The 20,963-nt window shown below is 44.2% G+C and overlaps 1 protein-coding gene across 1 annotated transcript in view; it reads left to right on the forward strand.

Annotated features, from left to right (window-relative positions):
* Positions 1-2,613: 2,613 nt before the first annotated feature.
* The window catches only part of BORCS5 (BLOC-1 related complex subunit 5), a 112,681-nt gene continuing 94,331 nt past the window's right edge, over positions 2,614-20,963 (forward strand). Inside the window, exons 1-2 of the mRNA XM_034784396.1 lie at positions 2,614-3,045; positions 4,954-5,097. Coding sequence (XP_034640287.1) covers positions 2,988-3,045; positions 4,954-5,097 — 202 coding nt within the window. The 5' untranslated portion in view covers positions 2,614-2,987. The remainder of the gene's footprint in view (positions 3,046-4,953; positions 5,098-20,963) is intronic.

Here is a 20,963-nt window from a genome sequence, read left to right on the forward strand (position 1 = left end):
GTCCTTTGTTCCTGTAGAACCCAGTGTGGCTGGAACATTAGACTGGAAGAGTTTGCAATAAAAACAGTATGCAGCATTCTGGGATTTTGAGTACATAAGCCATGGCCTCTCCACTTTGTCACCATTGGGGATTTCCTAGTGGCGCCCCTACACAGTCTGGCACCTGAGGCGGCCGCTTCAGTTTGCCTCATGGTAAGGCCATCCCTGAAGAGTTGGTCTGTGTATATTATTTTGTGTTTATAGATAGTCCTGTTTTTCAAATTTTATGAAGGGAATGTGTCCAGAGACACTGAGGGGGTTTTGCTGTTGTTTTAGTTGTGTTAGATACAAAAACAATAAACCTGAAACCTTCAAAGAGGATTTTTTTTCGTTTTGCTTACCCTAAGTCTCCTATGAACTTTCTATCTGGCTGTTATTATCTCAGCTCTGTCACAATGATAAATATGGAGTGCTGCTTCCTGTATGTTGAAGCTGATTAGTTATTTATCACAGAAAGATATTACTTGTTTTTTAAGTGATGGGTGCTAAATTTAATAGTTTCAACAACATAATTAAAAATATAAAATCAGAAAAATAAGGTGATTTTCTATTTAGTTTTTTGTTATTAAGGTGTTCAGGATACACATTTAGGCTCTAATCCCATCATTGTGACCAATGATTTTAAAATAAGAAAAATGTTTGCAGGTGATTTCCCAAAAAACGTTTGTATACATTGAAAAATTAATAAATACAAATCACTGACAAATTGCACATGGATTAATGCTACTCTTAGGTTTCTTTCCTGAAAAATCAGGTGGGCATATTCATTGCTGTCTCAGAAATGGGACAATTTAAAAGATGCTTGAATTACATTTAAAATGTTTCATTGAAACACACAAATAACAAATTTATCATAAGGTGCTGATCACTTATGCATGTGTTTAATTTGACTAGTATTGATGGGACTGGTTAGGAGTTAAGTATGTGTTTCCAGGATTGGGGCATATGAGGGAAGATTTAGGCTCTGATCCTGCAAACGCATACTCACATGTGTAAGTTTACTCAGAGGAGTAACCCCACGGAGGCCTGTGGACTCAATCTCCAGATTAAATGAATCCAGAGTCTTCCCATATTTAGGAAACATTTCAAAATCTTCCTCTTTGATAAAGCCTTCCCATATAACAAGAATGGCAGTCACAACACCAATACCCCTTACTACTCATCCCTCCTGAAACAGACCCCAAATGAACAAACAGACCACACAAACCAACAAATAAGCTGCTCCTAAGGAAAGTGTTTATACCCCTCAAAGGAAGATGCCATGAGGTCTAGCAGGGACTTTGCTATTGCTAATCTATTTCACATGGATGTGCTCAGATAGTAAGGTGATGGGTGGTGGCAGTATAAAATTCTTAGAGAGATCAGCTAGGTTAGATATTCGCTTAGGAGATAATGTTTGCACTTCACGGTCCAAGAGACACAGACAAGGTTTTCATCTCGGGGCCAAAAGACCAAACCCATCAACACACTTGATCATAGTCTTTAATAGTCCGAGAAACTACTTACACTTGATCTTAGCTCCAAGGAGCCGAGAAGCATATGCATAAATGTCTGCAGGATGCATATGCAGGGATAGCTCAGTGGTTTGAGCATTAGCCTGCTAGAGTTCAATCCTTGAGGGGGCCATTTTAGGGATCTGGGGCAAAAATCTGTCTGGGGATTGGTCCTCCTTTGAGCAGGGGGCTGGACTAGATGAGGTCCCTTCTAACCCTGATGTTCTATGAATAAATGTCTGCAGGATCAGCTCTAGGCACCAGGTGCTTGGGGTGGCCAATGCAAAGGGGAGGCACTCTGTCTGCTATTGGGGTGACATGTCTGGATCTTCTGTGGGAATTTGGTGGCAGGTCCCTCAGTCCCTCTCTTCCTCTTTGAGGTGCTGCTGAAGAGGAGGGGGGAGTGAAGGACCTGCTGCTGAAGAGTGGATTGGTGCAATTGAGGTGCTGCTGATTTAATTTTTAATTAATAATTTTAATTAATTATTTTTTTATTAATGGAGATATATCTCCTAGAACTGGAAGGGACCTTGTAAGGTCATTGAGTCCAGCCCCCTGCCTTCACTAGCAGGACCAAGAACTGATTTTTGCCCCAGATCCCTAAGTGGCCCCCTCAAGGATTGAGCTCACAACCCTGGGTTTAGCAGGCCACTGCTCAAACCACTGAGCTATCCCTCCCCGCTTTTTTTTTTCCGCTTGGGAGGGCTGAAAACAGGGCCCAGGGATGTTCAATACCCCAGTATACTCTGGCTCCCCCATCCCTTTCCTTTCTCATTTTAGTTAGCAGTTTAAAAGGCTCCTTTATTTTCCTTTTCCAGTCTTCTCTCCTAACGCCTTCCCTTTTCTCTCTCAGTGCATGTGGCAGGCGAGATGCTTGTTATCACTATTTTCCTGCTCAAAAGCCCCTCACTCAAAAACAAACAAACAAACAAAACCCCAGCCGAGGGTAAGGATAATAATATCGCTGCTGCTGTCTGTATGACATGAGGCAATGAAGCTGGCCCTTTAAAACGGAGCCACTGAGATCTCCCTCCTCCCATCTACTGCATGGGCGAGGCCTCCTCCTGACCCAGGAACAGAAACATCCTCTTAGCTGGCTGGCTGCTGGAGCCCGGAAGCCATCTCTCTGCAGCCTGCATCCATTTATTCCCACACAGGCGGCACCAGCTGCAGCAGGAGGGAGTTGGGGGGCGCGTTCTGTTGGGTGTGGCGTCTAAGGGGCTGTGTAGGCACTGCATCCCCTTCTCCCTAGTCAGCAGGCCCAGAGGGAGGGCCCTGTGGCTACAGCAGTTAAAGGCCCGCGGGCGGGGGGAGGCTGGCTTTCAGTGCAGTGGCAGGTGCTTGGTTTCCAGGGCAGGTTGCTGCCCTTGCTTCCCCCCGGGGAAAGGAGTGGGTGGGGGATTTCCAGCAGCGAAGAGGTCCTAGGGAGAATCCTCCAGCGCAGCACCAGCCACCATGGGAGCTGAGCAAAGTGCAGAAGCTGAGAACCGGCCAAATGATCTGAGCACTTCAGGTCGGTCTCTTTGTGTTCCCCCCTCACCGCCATCTCTCACCCCTCTGCTACCGTCATAACCCACCAGTCAGGGGGGGGAGGGGGTGGCAGCAGCATAAGCTCTTGTGTGCAGTCTGGATTTCTGGGGTGAGTTGGGCAGTGCTGGTGGTTAGGAGTGGCAGGGATTTTTGTGCACTCGTTAATACGTGGCTGGATGATTGTATGTATTACTGAGCCCTATGTGCTTGCATGGTGTTTTATAGGAGACTAAAATGACAGCCCCTGCTTATACATGTCTCAGGGTTGCAACAAATTGACAGCAAGTGGGACAAGACACAATTTCTATAGCAAGGGAAAACAGCATTTGATGGTGGAGCCTTATGGGTCTGTGTGCAGGTATTTTCCCTGCAGAAAGCAGCTTGTATATGTTGCTCTAGTTCTTCCTCTTATTCCTGTTGTAGTGGGTGATTGTGAAGATGCGTCTGTGTATGGAAGGATCAGGATGATGAGAGCGTGGGTAACTTGTAGACAAGAGGTGGGAGACTGTTTGATCCCAAGGGGTGGCAAGGCAGAAGAATACTAAAATATCTGTTAGGACTAAGATATGGGAAGAGAAGCAGAGATGTTATTCAGAGTCTTGAAGGTGAGGATCAGCATTACATTCATGCTGCAAAAGATGAAATGAGTGGAGGGTCAGTGAAGAGGAAATTTTGTGGTCAGAGCAGAGGGAAAGAAACATCTGTCTAACTTTATCCCTGCATGTTAGTGATCATATTGTGTATACTGGCAGATGTGTCTCAGGAGAGTGGGGGAATACTGCAGGCAACATGGCTACAGAGTGTCTTGTTTGCACACTTCATCTCTCTAGCTGTGTTGCATGCTAATCAGATGGCCATGGGAGGATGGAGGAGCTTTAGCCCTAGCCAAGATTCCTGGAGAGAGAGACTTCAGTAGAGTTTGTTTTATCTAATTTTCATCACAATGAGTAACAACATTAGTTTAAAACAAATAGCTGAAACACCATGTACATCCAGTTAACTGCAGAAAGTGACTGTAGCAGGAAATATTTTGAGGATTTTAAAAAGCCCTAAATGTAATGGGATAGTGTCACCTTCAAAATCATGTGTTGTCAAAAATATCTTTACTTGTGTTACTAATAAGCCCTTTAGATTATTAAAAATGAAAGAAATATAAAAATGCTGTATTTGCCTGTGTGTGTGTTTTATATGTAATTTTTTACATTTCTTTAGGTAGTGAACATTAACAAGTCAGTTTCACTTTTGTTCATGCCACTGTAAGATTCTTTAGGCTACAATGTTTTGAGTTTCAAATGGTGCAGGGGATTGTGCACTTGTTTGAAACAAAGTCCTCAACTGTCTTGAGGGGGAAGAGCGGGGGCGCGGTATGTGTTAATGAAAATATTTGTTGTTCTTTGGCTTGTTTTTAATAACACTTAAAATTTTGGGCCAAATTTAAGTTGATGGTAATGCTCTAAAATTTTAAGAAGTGTAGCATTTCTGGGTCTAAGTGAAGGTTTGAAATGGCCCACAACAGTTACTTTCTGATAGCTCAATCTATTTTTAAGTAACAAATATTCTTTGTTCAGCATTCCATTGACTTTTAAAAAACCCTGGAATAATGCTGAATGTGATATAACCCAATATAAAAGTGTGTGTGTATGTGATCTATATATATAAGGTTATATATATAACCAGGGAAAGTAGAAGAGCACAGTGAAGTCCATTTCACTTACCTGGGAGACATCTAGGTACTCCAGTGGTGGCTGCTACAGGAAACCTTATTATAGGCAGACTGCACACACCACAGTCATGCTTTCTTGGCAAAGGAGGAAGCAGATCAGTAGCGATAGCGTTAGCACTGTACCTCCTTATTCATTTAAATGTTTGATTTACTTATTTTTCCCTACAGCATCTCCTTCTCCAGCCAAGCAACGAGCTAAAATGGATGATATTGTGGTGGTGGCTCCGGGAACACAGACCTCAAGGAATGTAAGCAACGATCCTGATGTGATAAAATTGCAAGAGATTCCAACTTTCGAGCCCCTTTTGACAGGTAAGAGAGAATCTCCCCCCCCCCCCCCCCCCCTGGCACTTTTCATCCTTTGGAAACTCAGTAGGGGACACAACCCCATCTCTGTCAGAGTCCAGGTTCCTGATGATCTAATCACTGCCCTTCTTTCCCCAATCTATGTTTTATGCCTTTCACCCATAAGCCCTACCCCGCTGGGCTATCCTGAGGAGTGGTGAGCAGGGGCAGTGGCGTAATGGGAATGGTGGAAGTTCTGCCTCTCCCAAAGGCCGTGGGCACGCTTCTGTGTTTACAAGAGATCTAGAGACCTGGTTTAGTTGTTAGGTTGCCCAGCTTGGTGTGGATATGTTAAAACTATTTTGGACTCTTTGTTATTGGAGACTATTGGAAAATAAAATGGGTAGAGAGAAAGAAAGTACCCTTTGGGGCCTATGGAACGTAATAGTGTCCCTTAGTATCAGTTCAAAACCTTTATTCCCACCACATCTTCTTCCTTCCCTTCACCCCATCCTTATTCTTTTGCCTGTTCTATTCCCCTTCTGAGCTGACTCTTCCTTTGTCCCTGCCGCTCAGTTGCTTTTCCGGTACTTTGTATGAAAGTGATACTCCACATCTCTCCTGTCTGAGTGTGTGTTGCTGATAGGAGCTCTGTGTCTGTCTGTTACCTTGGAGTTGCCTACATGCTATATAGCAGGGGTGGCCAAACCGTGGCTTGCGAGCCATATGCAGCTCTTTTATAGTTAAAGTGCGACTTGTGGAGTCTTCACCTTCCCCCCCCTCCCCCGACTCCTCTAATTTCCACCTACCAGCCTTGTGGGGAGGGATGTGGGGCACAATTGAAAGGTTTGCCCCCCCAACAGCTTGAGTCATGCCCCCTCTCCCTCCAGCTCCCAGCTGTTTGCCACTGCCTCTCCTCACCACTGCAGCTCCCAGCTTGCCAGCTCCAGCAGCTGCCGTTCAGGGAGGGGGCCCTGCGGCACCACGTAACCGAGCGGGGCCAGCAAACCCTGGCAAAAATCTGAGGGGAGGGGGGCATGTCACCCCACGTGCATCCCCACATGTTGCCTCTGGTTTTTGCCCAGTGGGGTGGAGGGTCTTGGGGCTCCAGCCCCATGGGGCGTGCCTGCCAGGGCTCAGGGCTGAAGCTCTGAGCCCTGGCAGGTGCCTCTGGCTGGGCTGAAGCCCCAAGCCTTGGCTCCTGAACTTCTGAAGATTGTCTTATGCGGCTCGGAGGGTCAGTAAGTTTGGCCACCTCTGCTATAGAGATTGCGAGTGTCATAGGCCAGTCTCTGAGTTTTGCAGTGCTGGGGTGCCTCTGAGCTGGGGAAGCCCCTTAGAGCTCTGTATGGTTATGCTTTGAGCTCTTAGGTGAGGCAAGTGGATGAATGCAACAGAAGTGACCTTGGAAGGATCCTTTCCAGCAAAAGGGAGGTAAGGAGGGGAAGCAAATGGGTGGAGGTGAGGGAAAGAGATAAGTGAGGACACTTCATTTGGATTGGTATTCCCAGAGGGAGAAAAGAGACCGCTGTGCTCCAAATAATCCATGTTTGTGACAGGCTTTGAAGCCTATCAGCACTGATTCATAACTGGTGGCTACAATGTTGCTGAATGGTGAGAGAGAATGCCATCAAAGGGCTGAAGTGTTACCAGTTTGGTGCACTCTACCCGGGCCAGCCTAAGAATCCAGAGATCAGGAAATGGAACCTGGATCCCACATAAGACCATTCAGAGAACTGAATACTAGATCACTGGTGACCAGCCCCTTCCTCCCCTTTAAAAAAAATATTATACAGTTGTTTGCTAGGAAGTCTTTAGCCATTTAATTGGTGCGACCATGTAGGTCATGCTGACATCTGTTAGCTCTTGGGCAGAGCTGCAAACTAGACTATATTGCACTGAATAAATAATTATATCCTGTCTTTGCAGCCCAAGTGTTGTATTTGTAAAACAAAATGTGTGTGATTCTGGCATTGAAATCACTGAAAGCAGCATGGCCTAGGATGGAGCACTGGACTGGGACTTGGGAGACCTGGGTTCTATTTATGGTTCTGCCACTAGCCTGCAGGGTGACCTTGGGAAGTCGCTTCCCCTGGGTAAAATGGGGATAATGATACTGACTTCCTCTGCAATGCGCTTTGAGAACTACTGATGAAAAGTGCTATCTAGGAACTAGGTATTACTACTAGGCATGCATCTGGGGAAATCTTGTTCTGTGTGTGTGGTTTACATGGAGAGAAGAACAGATTTGAAACCTAGCTCAAATCAGTGAAGAATAGGAAACTGGGAATTAATTGTTTTATTAAAATTCACTTTTCTTAAATTTTTCTAAGATTTAATAAATGCTTAATGTAGTCAGCCGATCTCTCCTTTGCCATTTGCCTTACGGTTTGCTGACCTTGGTGCATTGTAGAAGTTATAATTGTACTTGGATGACTAGTCCTTGAACAACTTGTCCCGTATAACTGACATTCATCATAGGCTCTCTGTGCAAGCAAATCTTTACCTCCTCTTTTTTTTTTTTTCTTTAAAAACAAAACAAAACAAAAAAACCCACATCTGTTGCAAGGAAAACATCTGGCCTCTCTTGAATGTTTTCTGGAGAACACTGATAACCATTCTGTCTTTCAACATAAAAAATAAAATGAGGTGTATTTCTGTGAAATGTCTAGGGAGATTAATGTTCACTCCTCCCCTCCCCCGTCTTCTTTAATTGCTAGTAAAATTTACATAGAAAACCAGGATTTCATTTATGTAAGAGCCGTGCTTCTGCTGCTTAATCCTCACCTGAAATCCTAATGTTCTATACTTGTGACTCCTATTAAGCTGTTGAGGAGAAGACTTTGATTTTGCACATTGCCAGTTATTATTTCAAGCGGGGAATGAGCAGCAAGCTCTAGTGGACTCTTAAGAGGCAGAGATCCTGTTTGCATACAAATACCCCTAGTAATAAACACAGGGAATCAAAATACAGAAAATGTGTTCTATTGTACAGTTAGCAGAGTGGTCTATGTAACATGCTTTGTCAGTTTTTATTCCGAGGTGGCGGTAGCGCTCTACGTTCTGTTGTGGAATCACTTCGCCATTTTCAAATATATTTTTGAGTTGTGACTTCTTCTAACACACCCAATTTACCCTCCACTCCCATTTAAAATCAGTTTCTGTTGCACCAGTTGATGAAATTTATGTACTAATTCTTTAAGCTGGCAGAACCAAACTTCTTGTCTTCAGTAGGCATCCTCCGTGAGGAGAGCTGGAAATGGCTTCCTCAGGTACAAGACAATGCCCTTCTGAGGCAGTTAGAGGAATTGCAGGAGAACATCACAGGGGCATTTGTTCCTGGGACCGAACATACTCTTCAGTGCTGCCAGCTGACGAGGGAGGAAGTGGGACATGAACTTGCATCTCTGAAATGGCAATGCAGCATGTTGCCACTAGACTGCCTCGCTGACCCAGTATGTGGTGCACTCTCCATCTTCTGTTTGTGTGAATGTAGTGCTGGTGAAATATGATTCTCTCTTTGTATTCATGCTAGCACCTAAGAGCCCTAGTGGCAGACCAGGACCCCTCTGTGCTAGGTTCTGTACAAACACAGAACAAAAAGACAATCCCTGTGCCCAAGAACAAAGATCTATTTGACAACCCAGGAGACTGAAGTCTTTAGAAGTTGTGTACACAGAATTTGTCCCTTAGCCATTGCCTGACCTGATCTTGCATGTGATTCTCACCTAAATGCTCACTGAGCACGGAGCACAGTATGTAGCAAATGGAATTTTAATTAGGACCAAATACAAGACAACTCAAAGTGGCTGACATTTTCAGAGTTAGCTAACAGACCCCTAAGATTTCTCTTTTTCAGTTTTTCCATAAATGCCACTAAATACAAGTATAAAGGTCATTCCCTAAATTTTATGCCACTTTCAAAATCTAATGCAGATTCTGCAAACCCTTAACTCACATGATTGGTCCCAATCAAGTTAATGGAACTGATTAGTGTGGAATTAGTCATGGGATCTGCACCCCAAATTAGTGTGTTCACAAAAAGCTTGGACAGCAGAGGCTGAAAGGCATTGCCCTTTAACAACTGCTTCTCAGTGGCTAGTGGGCAGGTATTCACATTAAATATTACACCAACTGGCATCCTTGTTGGAAGAGTCATCAAATCAGTATGGGGACCACACTATCCAGTGTGGTCAGTGATCAGTGATCCCTCTGGGTAAGGGGTTTTGAGGCAGGGCACTGTGTGGAAACTTGCACTGCCCAGATTGTACCTGTGTTATGGATAAACAGAAGGCTTCATTTCCACTGTTTATTAACCCTGCATCTTTCACCAACACACAAAATTCACTTTGAAGTTATAGACCTTCATCCATCTTCATTAGCATATTAAGTCGTTTAATGTCAGGAGCTCTGCAGGCATTGCTAGGGATTTTGATTCAATGATTGCAGCTGAAAAACGTGGAAAAGGGAAGCATTGCTCCAGAAGTACTCACCCTATTGGCCAAGATTGTATTCTATATTTCTCTCTCACCCCCCCCTCCACCCCACCCACACACACACTATAGGATGAGTGTATATGATTTATTTCTTCAGTGTGTGTTTCAACAACTTAAGATATAGACAAAAGGCTGCTGGGAAGTCACTAATATTACTTATAACCTATGATGTCACTTCAAAACTACTTGAAGGAAACTCCAAGGAATTTCCTTGGAGTGCTTGGTTGACAAAGTACAAGTAACCTTCCGAGCCTTTACTCCCGTAGGTATTCTAATTGGCTTTGCAACTTTATTTTCAGTGGGGAGATTAGCCAATTCAAGATGACCGTTTTCCCTTCTGCATTCCCCACTACAAAGATCTCATTCCTGAATCAGGTAAAAGGAGGATGCTTGAGATGGCCTTTCTTAGGAGCTAAGCTACTGCCCCTTCATTCATGCATTGCTGGCCTGGAGAGCTAAAGACCTAAACCCATATACCCCATGTAGCAGCGATATTAGCACATCAGGCCAGGCTCTTCTCCCTTCTTGATTCCTCCTAGACTGAGCAAAAATAAAAGGGATATGGGTTGTCTTTTTTGTTTTGTTTTATGTGTGTCATGTGAAGCAATTAAAATGAGACAGTCAACTGGAGTAAGTATAGCAGCATGGGCCCACAACAAGGGGCGCCATTTCAGATTTTGGTTGGAGGGTGCAACTTTAACTGTGATTCAGGGGCTACTTAGGCAACTGAAAACTCTAGTTTTGAGTGTGTGTGTGTGTGTGTGTGTGTGTGTGTGTGTGTGCAGAAAACATAGAAATTAGCTGACTATGTATACATAAAATCTCTCGTACACTAACGTGTTCTGACATCTTGTATGATGTCACTTAAGGGACACTGGTTAGGTTTAAAATTTTAAAGTATATTCTTACTCTTGAATACAACAATTGAAACAAATGTAGAAAGAAATCTAGATTTAGGCTATTTACTTTATGTAGTTCACCAAGCTTAGAATAGATCATTTAACTTTTGGAAACCTCCTACTAGGGCAAGGCCCCATCAGTTTATACTGCACTTGCCTGGGGCTCTAGGGGTGTTACCCCACTACAAATAATAGACTAGAAACTGACACTTTTAAGTTACTTTCATAGTATTGCCAACCCCAAATGTTCAAAAATCATGAGTCAGACTCACCAAAAATCATGAGATTATGTAAAAGTAATAGATTTGGTGTTCTTTTTATTTGCCTTCTGCTTTTTGAGCCTTTAGGGTGCACTGGGGTCACATTTTGAAGTTTTCTCCAAAGCCACAACAGCTAGAAACAAACTTTTTCTTTAAGAATGACAGCTGAAATCATCACATAGCCACTTGACTCTGGGAGCTGGGGTCTTAAGAAAAACAGTTTATGAGAGTCATGACAAAATTATGAGTTAGCAATACTGCTTTCATTTCTATTTAAAGACCAGTTACTTTCCAGAAGGCTTTTAAGAAAAACACTACGGCAGGGGTCCCCAACGCAGTGCCTGGGGGAGCCATGGCGCGCGCCGGGGCATCTATGTGCACCTGCCTACTGGCTGCCGGACAAGCAGCTGCCGAAAATCAGCTGCATTTCGGCGGCAATGCTTCCTGGCGTTGCCGCCTCTCGGCGGCTGCTTGTCCAGCAACCACTAACCTCGGCAGCTAGTTGTCCAGCGCCCGCCACACAAAAAGGTTGGGGACCACTGCACTACGGTGATTGAGTTGCAGCTCTTACATGAGGTTATTTAAAACCAAACACCAAGAAAATTCCACATTCTAAGTTGAGGAAAAAACTTAGACTTCTGAGGTATATCAGGGCCACTGCAGGCAGGAAAGGAAAATAAACAGGTACAGGAGCTCTGGACAGCTCTTCCTCTTTTTTTTTTTTTTTTTTTTTTTTTTAAAGTTGGAGGGTCAAATCTTCCAGTCCTTAATCAGGTAAAACTTGCATTGCCATCAGCGCTTCCACTCCTGGATATTAATGTGATCAATAACTATACAGTTCATACTTAAATATCTTGAGCCATCTTATACAGGGCTTGGATCCGAGTTTGAACTTCTCTATACCACTGGTATCCCTTCCCTTGGTTTTGGCCCCTTCTTTTCAGAATGTAATGTTGGCTCAGAGGGCTTGGCTATATTTCTTCTGAGTCCCCTGCATTCTGTCAGTGTTGCGTTTCATTTTAGAAAACAATTCTTGACAGAATGTGTACATTTCCCTTTCTTCTGTTCCAGTATTTGAGTTTATTGCATTGTAACGCTGTGAAAATCCAGTCTGACAGAATTAGGAAAATAGTCCATACCAGGAATGTTACTATATTGAGTTTTCTATGGCAAAGCTGTACTGTTAAACCAATTCATAGCACACACAATGCTGAGTCCTTCATAGCAGAAGAAAAGAATTAACCATTCTGAGCTTTATTTTCTCTTCCTAATTGCAGAGAAGATTCTTTACATTCAATATCTTCACTGAGGCCCAAAACACTGATATACATCAGTGAAAATGTCATCCACTAAGAAAACTATTTAAACCCAAATAGTGTGACACAGAACCACCTCTGGGTCTATTAACATGTCTTGTACCTGTCTGCTTAGGGACTACAGTGCATTCAAAGTGCTTAAATAATGGTCAAGATTTTCAAAAGTGATTGTTTTTTAGGTGCCTTAATACCCAAAATAAGGTACACATTTTTAATGGTGAGGGTAATTAACCAGTGGAACTGTTCACCAAGGGTTGTGGTGGATTGCCCCATTATTGGATCAAGAGTGGATGTTTGTATCTTTTAGAAAATCTCGCTCAAACAGGAAGCAATATGGAAGTGCTCTGTTGTGTGTTATGCAGGAGGTCAGACTAGATCAGGGGTTGGCAATTTTCAAAGAAGAGGAGCCATTTTTTTGTTTTTGACCAAAATATTTTGAGAACTGCATCACACACAAAGCTACTTGTAGAGTTAGAATTTATCAACTAATAATAATGGAACATATTAAAGTTATTATAACTCACCAATACTTTTAATGTGACTTCTGCTGTTGGACATCTTTAGAGAGTTGCTCAATGTTTGGTGAATATGTCGTGATTTTCATTTTCAAGCAGGACTCAAGACTAACATCTTGTATTTGACTCCTCAGTTTGTTTTTGATGAAATTCATGTTGGAAAACACTTGTTCACAGAAGTACGTTGAACCGAAGATTGAGAGCGGCCAAATGGCGCATTTCTTCAGCAGACTGTATGTATCCGGTAGGCAATTCCAAATGTTGAATATAATCTGGTTTTGCCGTTTAAGGTCATCTATTTCAGATGACTTGTGTTGTAGCCCTAGGGTGGATTTCTGCCTTTCCAGATTTTCAGTGGACAAGATCAGTGACAAGTTCTTTCAATTTTGAATTCCATAAATCCTTGTCTTGCAAGTCCGCTAATTCAAGTTCAAATTCTGCTCGATTGAGTCCCACAAATGCTGAAAAATTCAATGCAGAAGTTTCAGCTTCAAGTGGTTTCAACAGAAATGACAAAGTGGCCTTTTCCCTTCTGAACTCATGAAATCAGTCAGCAAATGCAGCTAGCATTTTGATGATGTTTCTGCAAGGAACCTAACGTCAATGTCACAGTCGTTTGTTTGTATTGCTTCAGTGTTGGGAAATGCACTAACATGCCAGTCTCAATGTCCCTTGCAAACAAAGACAGCTTTCGTTTAAATGAAAGAACTTCTTCCAAAAGCAAAATTGCAGTATTTTCTTTTCCCTGTAGCTTCTGATTCAACACGTTTAAATGAGAAGTTAAATCCACCATGAAATTGAATTTCTGCAGCCAGTAAGGATCCATTAGCACCACATATTTAAGGCCCTTTTCTCGGAGGCACACCCTAATTTCCTCAAGGCGTGACACAAACCTCACCAGGACTGCACCTCTGGAAAGCCATCTTACCTTGTTTATACATGAGAAGATTAGAATGTTGGCTGTTAACTTCTCGAAAAAGCTTGCAAAATTGCTGCTGATTGAGAGCCAGGGCCATCCTTAGGATTTATAGGGCCCTACGCAGTATTATTAAACTGGCGCCCATTTGCCCGACTTGCTCTTAGCAACAGAAACATAAGCTTACAGTATTGGAAAACTTGCCACATGCACTTATTAAAAACAGTTTAATTGTGCCGCCTTCACCCCTAACCCCTGCACTTTCCTCCCACCTGTGCCTCCAAATCCAGCCCTGTGCTGCCAGCATGCCCTGCCACACCGCCCCCCTGCCCAGTACCCCCTACCCTCTTACACCCAGCAACCCCCATGCCCAGTGGCCCCTCAGCCAGAGATCTCCATCACAAATACCTATGCCCAGCGATATCCCACCCACAGATGCCCGCCCACTGCCCTCCTCACAGCCGCCTCCCCATTCAACACCAAAAAATTAAATTCTGTGCACAATATTTTAAAATTCTGCAAATTTTGTCAATAAATAAATGTGGAGGCTCCAGCGTGGCAGTGGCGAGCATAGGCCACTGGCTGCATGGATGTGGGAGATCACTCTGCAGCCTTCCCCCTCCCCATCCCTCCTAGGATAAGGACTTGGCAGGGAGATATCTCTGTGTGCATGGCAGAAGGCCACAGGAAGGGCTTTTACATGATGGCCGGGATGTCAGCCATGACCCAAAACCCATTTGAATGACAAAAAAGAAATAGCTGATACTTATGTCTGAGTCCAGCCTTCATCCAGGCCCTTACCTGCCACTGCTCTGGGCCATCAACTCCTAAATTGCCTTTCATTCTCCCTATAGCAGAGCAATTCCCTCTAATCCTGAAAAGTAAAGGGGTGCTTGGGATGTGCAGTTTAATAAGAAAAGGAATTATAGTCAGGCACCAGCCTTTTCCCCTGATTTACACACCTGGTTGTCACACACAGCTCAGTGGGATTGTACTGGGTATAACTCAGCACGCAGTTTCAACAGTGCTTCAACAGTGGGGCTGGAGCCATAAGCTGCCAAGTCTCATTTGAACAGTGGCTCTTGTTTTGGATTATTTAAGGCTGTTTTTAAAGGTCTTTCCCATGGGTGGGAAGAAGGTGCTGCATTCTTGAAGGGACCTTTAAAATCCCACTCAACTCGGCACTGTTTAGAACTCTCCCTCATTCAAAATGCTACCAGCTTGAGAGAGAGCCCCGGAGATACTTGGAGCCACAAGAAAAAAAATCCTGTCCCTTTTCCCTAAATAAAAGTTTTCAGCTACTCCAGCCTTGTCAAGTGCGAGTTCATCTTCCTGCCCAGCTACGAGGTCGCTCCCTCCCTTGCATTCTGCAGCCCTGATTGCTGCTTTTCTGCTCCAGGTACACCCCCCTCCTCCTCTTGTTTTAGTGTCAGTTTCCTCCTGTTGACACTGGAATATTGCGAATAGCCAGGAAAAGCAAATACCACCTTCTTTTAACTTTCCCTCCTTCCCAGCCAGGTTGTGTGAGCGCCTCTCCCTCCTCCCAGCCCGCTACTGCTGATCCCTGCTGGGGACGGGAGGAGAGGAAAAGGTGACGGTCCAAAGGGGATCCTCGGTGTCTGGGCTTAAACTTCAGAGAGAGAGGCAGAGTGAAAAGGAGACTAGGAGAGAGATTACAGGGAGTTGCTAGCGGGGCAGAAGAGGGGAGAGGTGCAGGTACAGTGTGGGGCTGCTCAGAACAGCTGCTCTCCAGGAGGCCCTAGCGCGTTTGCTGCTTGCCAGACAAAGAAGCCCCCACCCCTGCTCGCTTCCCACAGCAATCCCCAGCCCACTTCCTCCTCCGTCACCCTGTTCCCTGAAGTCCAGTGCACAGCTCTATCCCCATGAGCTTGGCTGCTCCCTCTCTTCCCAGCCTCCAGGTTTCCCCCCGCTCTGTTCCCAGCTTTGCCTGGCTCCCCCCAACCATCCCCAGCCCGGTTCCTCCTCCTCCCACTTCCCGAAGTCCCGTGCCTACCTCTACCCCCCGCCCCAGCTCGGCTCCCCGCCTCTCTTCCTAGCCTCTCCCCCTGCTCTTTTCCCAGAGCCCTCGGCTGGCTGGCTGAGGAGGAAGTGGGCGGAGGGGAGGGGTCAGGGAGTTGGGTTGGGGAGAAGACTGCTGGCTCAGCCCGGGGGAGGGGCTGGAGAGGAGAGGAGTCCAAGCCACTGCCAGTGAGGGTGGTGCACCAAATTTTTGGGTGCATATGCTGCGTATGCCTAAGGACGGTCCTGTTGAGAGCATTTGCCATTATTTTGTTAACAATCTACTTGACTATTTCCATTACTTTTGAGATTTCCTCTGGAAAAGGTTTGTGCACACAGTGCCCTCTGGTGGATTATGCAGTGAAATGAAATTACATCACGCTCCATACTTCTTTTTTAAGTAAAGAAACGAAACCTTTGTGTGCCCCCTTCATGCTCGGGGCTCCATCTGTAGCAATAGAAATTACTCTGGTATCAGAGGGGTAGCCGTGTTAGTCTGAATCTGTAAAAAGCAACAGAGGGTCCTGTGGCACCTTTAAGACTAACAGAGGTCTGCGTCTGATGAAGTCTTGCGTCTGATGAAGTGGGCATTCACCCACGAAAGCTTATGCTCCAATACCTCTGTTAGTCTTAAAGGTGCCACAGGACCCTCTGTTGCTTTTTACAGAAATTACTCTGTTGATGTCAATATCTTTTTGTATCAGACGTTCAGTGACAGCAGATGCAATATCTTTGCCCCGAGTTTGTCCTTTGAGTGGCAATAACAATATCATTACCTTGATCATTAGCGTATCTGCCGAGTAAGGCAATCTGAGCAATGTCTCATCGCAGGCAATAGAAAAACCTGGTGCTGATCTAATGTCACTAACCTGCTGGCTGTTTACGTCTGTGGCCATCTTAATAGTTCTGTCCCTTACAGTCTTCGCAGATAATGAGATTTCTCTAATTTTCTTAAGTATTTCATCTTTGTTTTTAAAATCGCCGAAGAGGTGCTCAGATGTTGTAATGAAACATTCTTTCACATATTCTCCATCTGTGGATGGCTTCTCCCGTTTGATTTCGTGAGCTGCCACGAAACTAGCAGTAGTGGTTCCGTTTGGTGCCTTCATCCATTTAGCAAACATACATCTTGCTCTGCTTTGCGTCAGAGCTCCCCTACTACTTTTTTCCTTGCTTCACCAGCTGGAGAGGTTTCAGCAAACGTCCAATGTTTCTTTCCAAAATGTCTTTCTAGGTTTGATTTCTTATTGTTGCATAGTTTCTCGTTGCAAATGAGTGGTAAGCGACTCCCGGCCAGAGCCTGCACCTTGCACCCCCTCAAAAAATGGCTGCCTTCACGGGGGCAGCCAAAGAACAAGGGGGCAGCCAAAGAGCCGTATTTGGCTCTGGAACCACAGGTTGCTGACCTCTGGTCTAGATGATCATAACGGTTCCCTCTGGCCTTATGTGTGAATGCTTGGGTACTCAACTTGAAAAACCATGAAGGGGCCTGATTTTCAGAAAGTGCTGAACTCCCAACCCCTGAAAATCAGGTCCTGATAAGTCATTTTGGGCAACCAACTTGAGATCCATATCACTTGAAAATCTTGTCCAGTCTACTAGATGAATTTTTTGAGTTACCACAAGGTGGCACTATTTGCTTCTTTACTGGGACATTGCAGTCTAATTTTGAATGTCATTTGTACAAATATCTCCCTGCATAGCAGCTACAACAATAGATGATACAGTGCATCAATAAGAACTTAGGCTACGTCAACACTACAGCCGAGATCGATGCTCTGAGATCGATCCACTGGCGGTCGATTTAGTGGGTCGATTTAGTTAGATCGCTCTCCATTTGACCTCTGTACTCCACTCCTGACGAGAAGATTAAGGTAAGTAAATGACAGAGTTTCTCCTATTGACTCCCCGCCCACACCATGGTGTAGACCCCGAGGTAACTCGACCTAAGGTACGTCGAGTCCAGATACGTTATTCACGAAGCTGGAGTTGTGTAGTGTAGGTCGACTTACCACAGTAGTGTAGACATAGCCTTAGAGTGTGGGTGGGGGAAAGACTAGACGTAAGTAAGGATAGATAAGAGTGAGCATCAGCATATGGAACCGAGAAATCAGTTAATTACTCTTTTAGCACTGCGTATCTCATTGGGCTAACATGATGAACCAAGTTCAGATCAATTACAAATGGGTGCAACCCCATTAACGTTAGCATAGTTGTGTCTGCTTGTACTAGGTCTGATTTTTTTTGGCCTATTTGTACCCAAACTTTTATCCTTGCCCCGTGTCCCAATCCACCCATCCCACCCAGGACTACTTTCCTAGTTCTGCTAAACCAGATTTTCACAGAACTGCTCTCCCAAAATTCTCTTTCCAGTGAGAACAAGTATGAAAAATATCAGCCTAAAAAAATTGTAAGCACCTGAAAACAAGGATTTGCAGTGAGCAGTACCTTCTCAACAGCCGATTCTGCCATTGTGCTACTGGTATCAGAAGAATTGCCCTAGGTTTTGTTCATTCAATGCATGGGCAATAATGAATAGTACTGCATGATATTTGCTATCTTACTATTTTTAGCCAGACTCATCTGAATGTCCTTATTGTAGGCCATGAAGTGGCTATTGTGTTTCGTAAAATACCTTCTGGACAGACGATTAATTGTATGTTCCTGAACTTGTCTCTTTTGTTTGAATCTGGATTTGTTAAAGGACTAGCTTTGCAGAAAGGGAGCCCTCGTCTGTAGTATGGTTGTGCTGTATTTCTTTTTGTTAGTGTTTTTGGATTGGTAATGGATTACTGTCTACTGGTGGTAATTGTATTGTATTAAGGAAAATGTTTTCTCAACTTCAAAGAACAAATAAAATCCCCAGCCAGTAACTTAGATGAGTGAACACAGACTCTTTAAAAATGAAAACCAGGATGGGTTGTACGTGTTTGGCAGACACTAGCTGGCTCTTTAGCTGATCCAGTTGCATGGATGATCTAGTGGTGAATACCTTTATGATGTGTTCGTTTTAAAGTCCTGTGCTGTGTTCCATCAGGGCTGCTTGTTGTGTGAGAATGGCAAACATGTGTGGAGTATTATGGCTCTCTTCTAGATGCATGTACTTGTATATTTCAATTGAAACACTCATCACTAAAACAACATTGTTAATAATTCAAAACAAAGTGATGGGAGCCATTACCCTGTTAATTTTGGCAGGTTTGTGCTGGTATTTTCCTCTCATTTCCTCCAATACTAAATTCAACTCTCCAGTTGCTGTAATGGCAGTTTCCAATATAGTGTTTGCTCTATATGTGAGTGAATGAGTGAGTGGCTTCTGCTGAATCAGGTGCCCAAGTCTGATGGGGAACATTCTAACTCTGCGCAGAGCTATTTGAGTAGCCTTCTTAATGTTCCATGCTAGGTGTGGTGCAAATCTGAAATAACTTTAAATGTACTCCTCCCCCCCCCCCCCGCCCCTCATGCTGGATTGATGGAACTGCTGCTGACTGCTTATCATGCAGATCAATATCACTTTACTGTCTTCTTGTGCTCCCCCATCTCTGTTGTATCCATCTGCTGTCTGTAATCTTAGAGTAGGGCAGGGACCATGTTTGTTTGCACGTTGCCTCACACAATGGGATCCTGGCCTCCAGATGCTACCCCAATACAAATAATTAGGATGGTGTTCTAAATGTGGGTGGCATTTCTTACAAGCAGAACACTCAGTCCTTGCCCCATAGTATCTACAATTTAAAGTTTTAACTTAACATAAGGGTTAGTAACAGACTCAAAAGTTGGGGTGAGAAAGGGCCAGGGGGGACAGAAGGAACTTAAGTAGTTTGTGGCAAGAAGGAGACTCAAGGTCTGTATCTGAAGGGTAGATACAGTGTGGTTAGTGCTGGTTTTGCCATAAACTGACCTCTTGGGAAAACTTAGCAATAAAGTGTGTCTGTCAAAACTAGTATCTTTGTTGGCATTTTTAGCAGAGCAGCCAAATAAAGGGCAGAGAGAATCCCAATGATGGGGAAACATGGAGAGCTTCATACTCCTGTCACCATTCTTATACCTGTCCTGAGTGTACTTGTTGGTCTTTGGCCTTCAGAGATGTCAAACTGACATGAGAAGTGATTTGAAATTTTTCAGACAAAAATTCTTTTTGTTGAAAACTGACTTTTCTGGTTCTCACAGGGCTCTGTGATGACTGACCTCGATGCTATTCTTAACGAAAAGTTTTCAACTATGCTTGTAGGTGTTTCCATTGCTTCACACAGACTTAACAGATAAGTGGTGTTTGGGATTATTGTGGGTGGTTGTGTTGATTTGTGTCTGGGGGGTTGTGATGAGAGACTTGTGCGGATGGCAGTAATCCACCATTTGTGCAGTCTCGCCCATCCAACCAATGAAATTGTTGCATGCAAATTAGCTATAGAGTAAGTGTGGTGTTTGAGTTACCTATATCACTGTGATCTAGGATTCTGGCATTGCATAGATACATATCTTACTGTAGCTGTATGCCAGCTGGGTGTAATTCATAAAGTCAAAATGACCAAGAACTTAAAAATTGGATGGTAACAGTGATTCAACCTCATGACAGTCTGAACAAAACAAGCCCTCAGCTATGCATGTGGTTGTTCCATCACTTCACACGGACTCAATGGACATGTTAGGCTTGTGAGAGACATTCCTGGGATCTTATCACATAGTGTCCTTTAAAGCAAAGTAATCTATTTCACTAAACTATTCCTTTTTTCATGCTTTACAGTTTAAATTTATCTGCTGTATTAGTGCTTGCCTCACACCTCTCTATTGAAGAGGATCAGGGTCACAGGAAGAGAAGAATAGATACAAGGGCTGGGTGTTGGCAGGACAGCGGAGACTCCCGCCGCCCCCCCCCCCAAAAAAAAAAGACTAGGGGCAAAGGGGTTAGATAGAAGTGTGGTTGGAGTTATAGCTTTAAGTACAGATTGCTAATGAGAGGAAGGAGTTGGTGGAGGATGTTAAAGGTATTGGTGGCTTGTAGGTCATTAGAGGGCTAGGGTGTTGGGGGTGGGGTTAGAGATATTGAAGGCAAAGAGGAGAGAGGGAATTTGGTGAGGAGGTCAGTGAAAGAGCAGTTTTGGGTTAGTACTAGGTCAAGTGACCACATGAGTGAGGTACTGATCCAGACATGTAGGTCAGATGAGAAAGTGAGGCCCAGAAAGTGAGAGGACGTGAAGGGTTATCTGCATGGAAGTGGAAGTTACAGAAAAGGATGCTGGAGAACTGGAAGAAGCAGATGGATGAAACCAGGAATCTAAGAGGAAGAGCTGGGAGATTAGCAAACAGCTGCTATGCAGAAGGAGAGGAGGAAGATAATAGCCAGGTATTCTGAAAAGACGGAGGCAGGAGAAGTTGGAATTAGTGGTATTGGGAGCAAGGTGATCTCATGGTATGGTGCAGGAAGGCAGATATAGCATTTGAGTGAGAGAGCCAAGTCTCTGAGGAAGCAAG

This window comes from Trachemys scripta, chromosome 1 (assembly GCF_013100865.1).
Source record: "Trachemys scripta elegans isolate TJP31775 chromosome 1, CAS_Tse_1.0, whole genome shotgun sequence".
NCBI classification, from domain to species: domain Eukaryota; kingdom Metazoa; phylum Chordata; order Testudines; family Emydidae; genus Trachemys; species Trachemys scripta.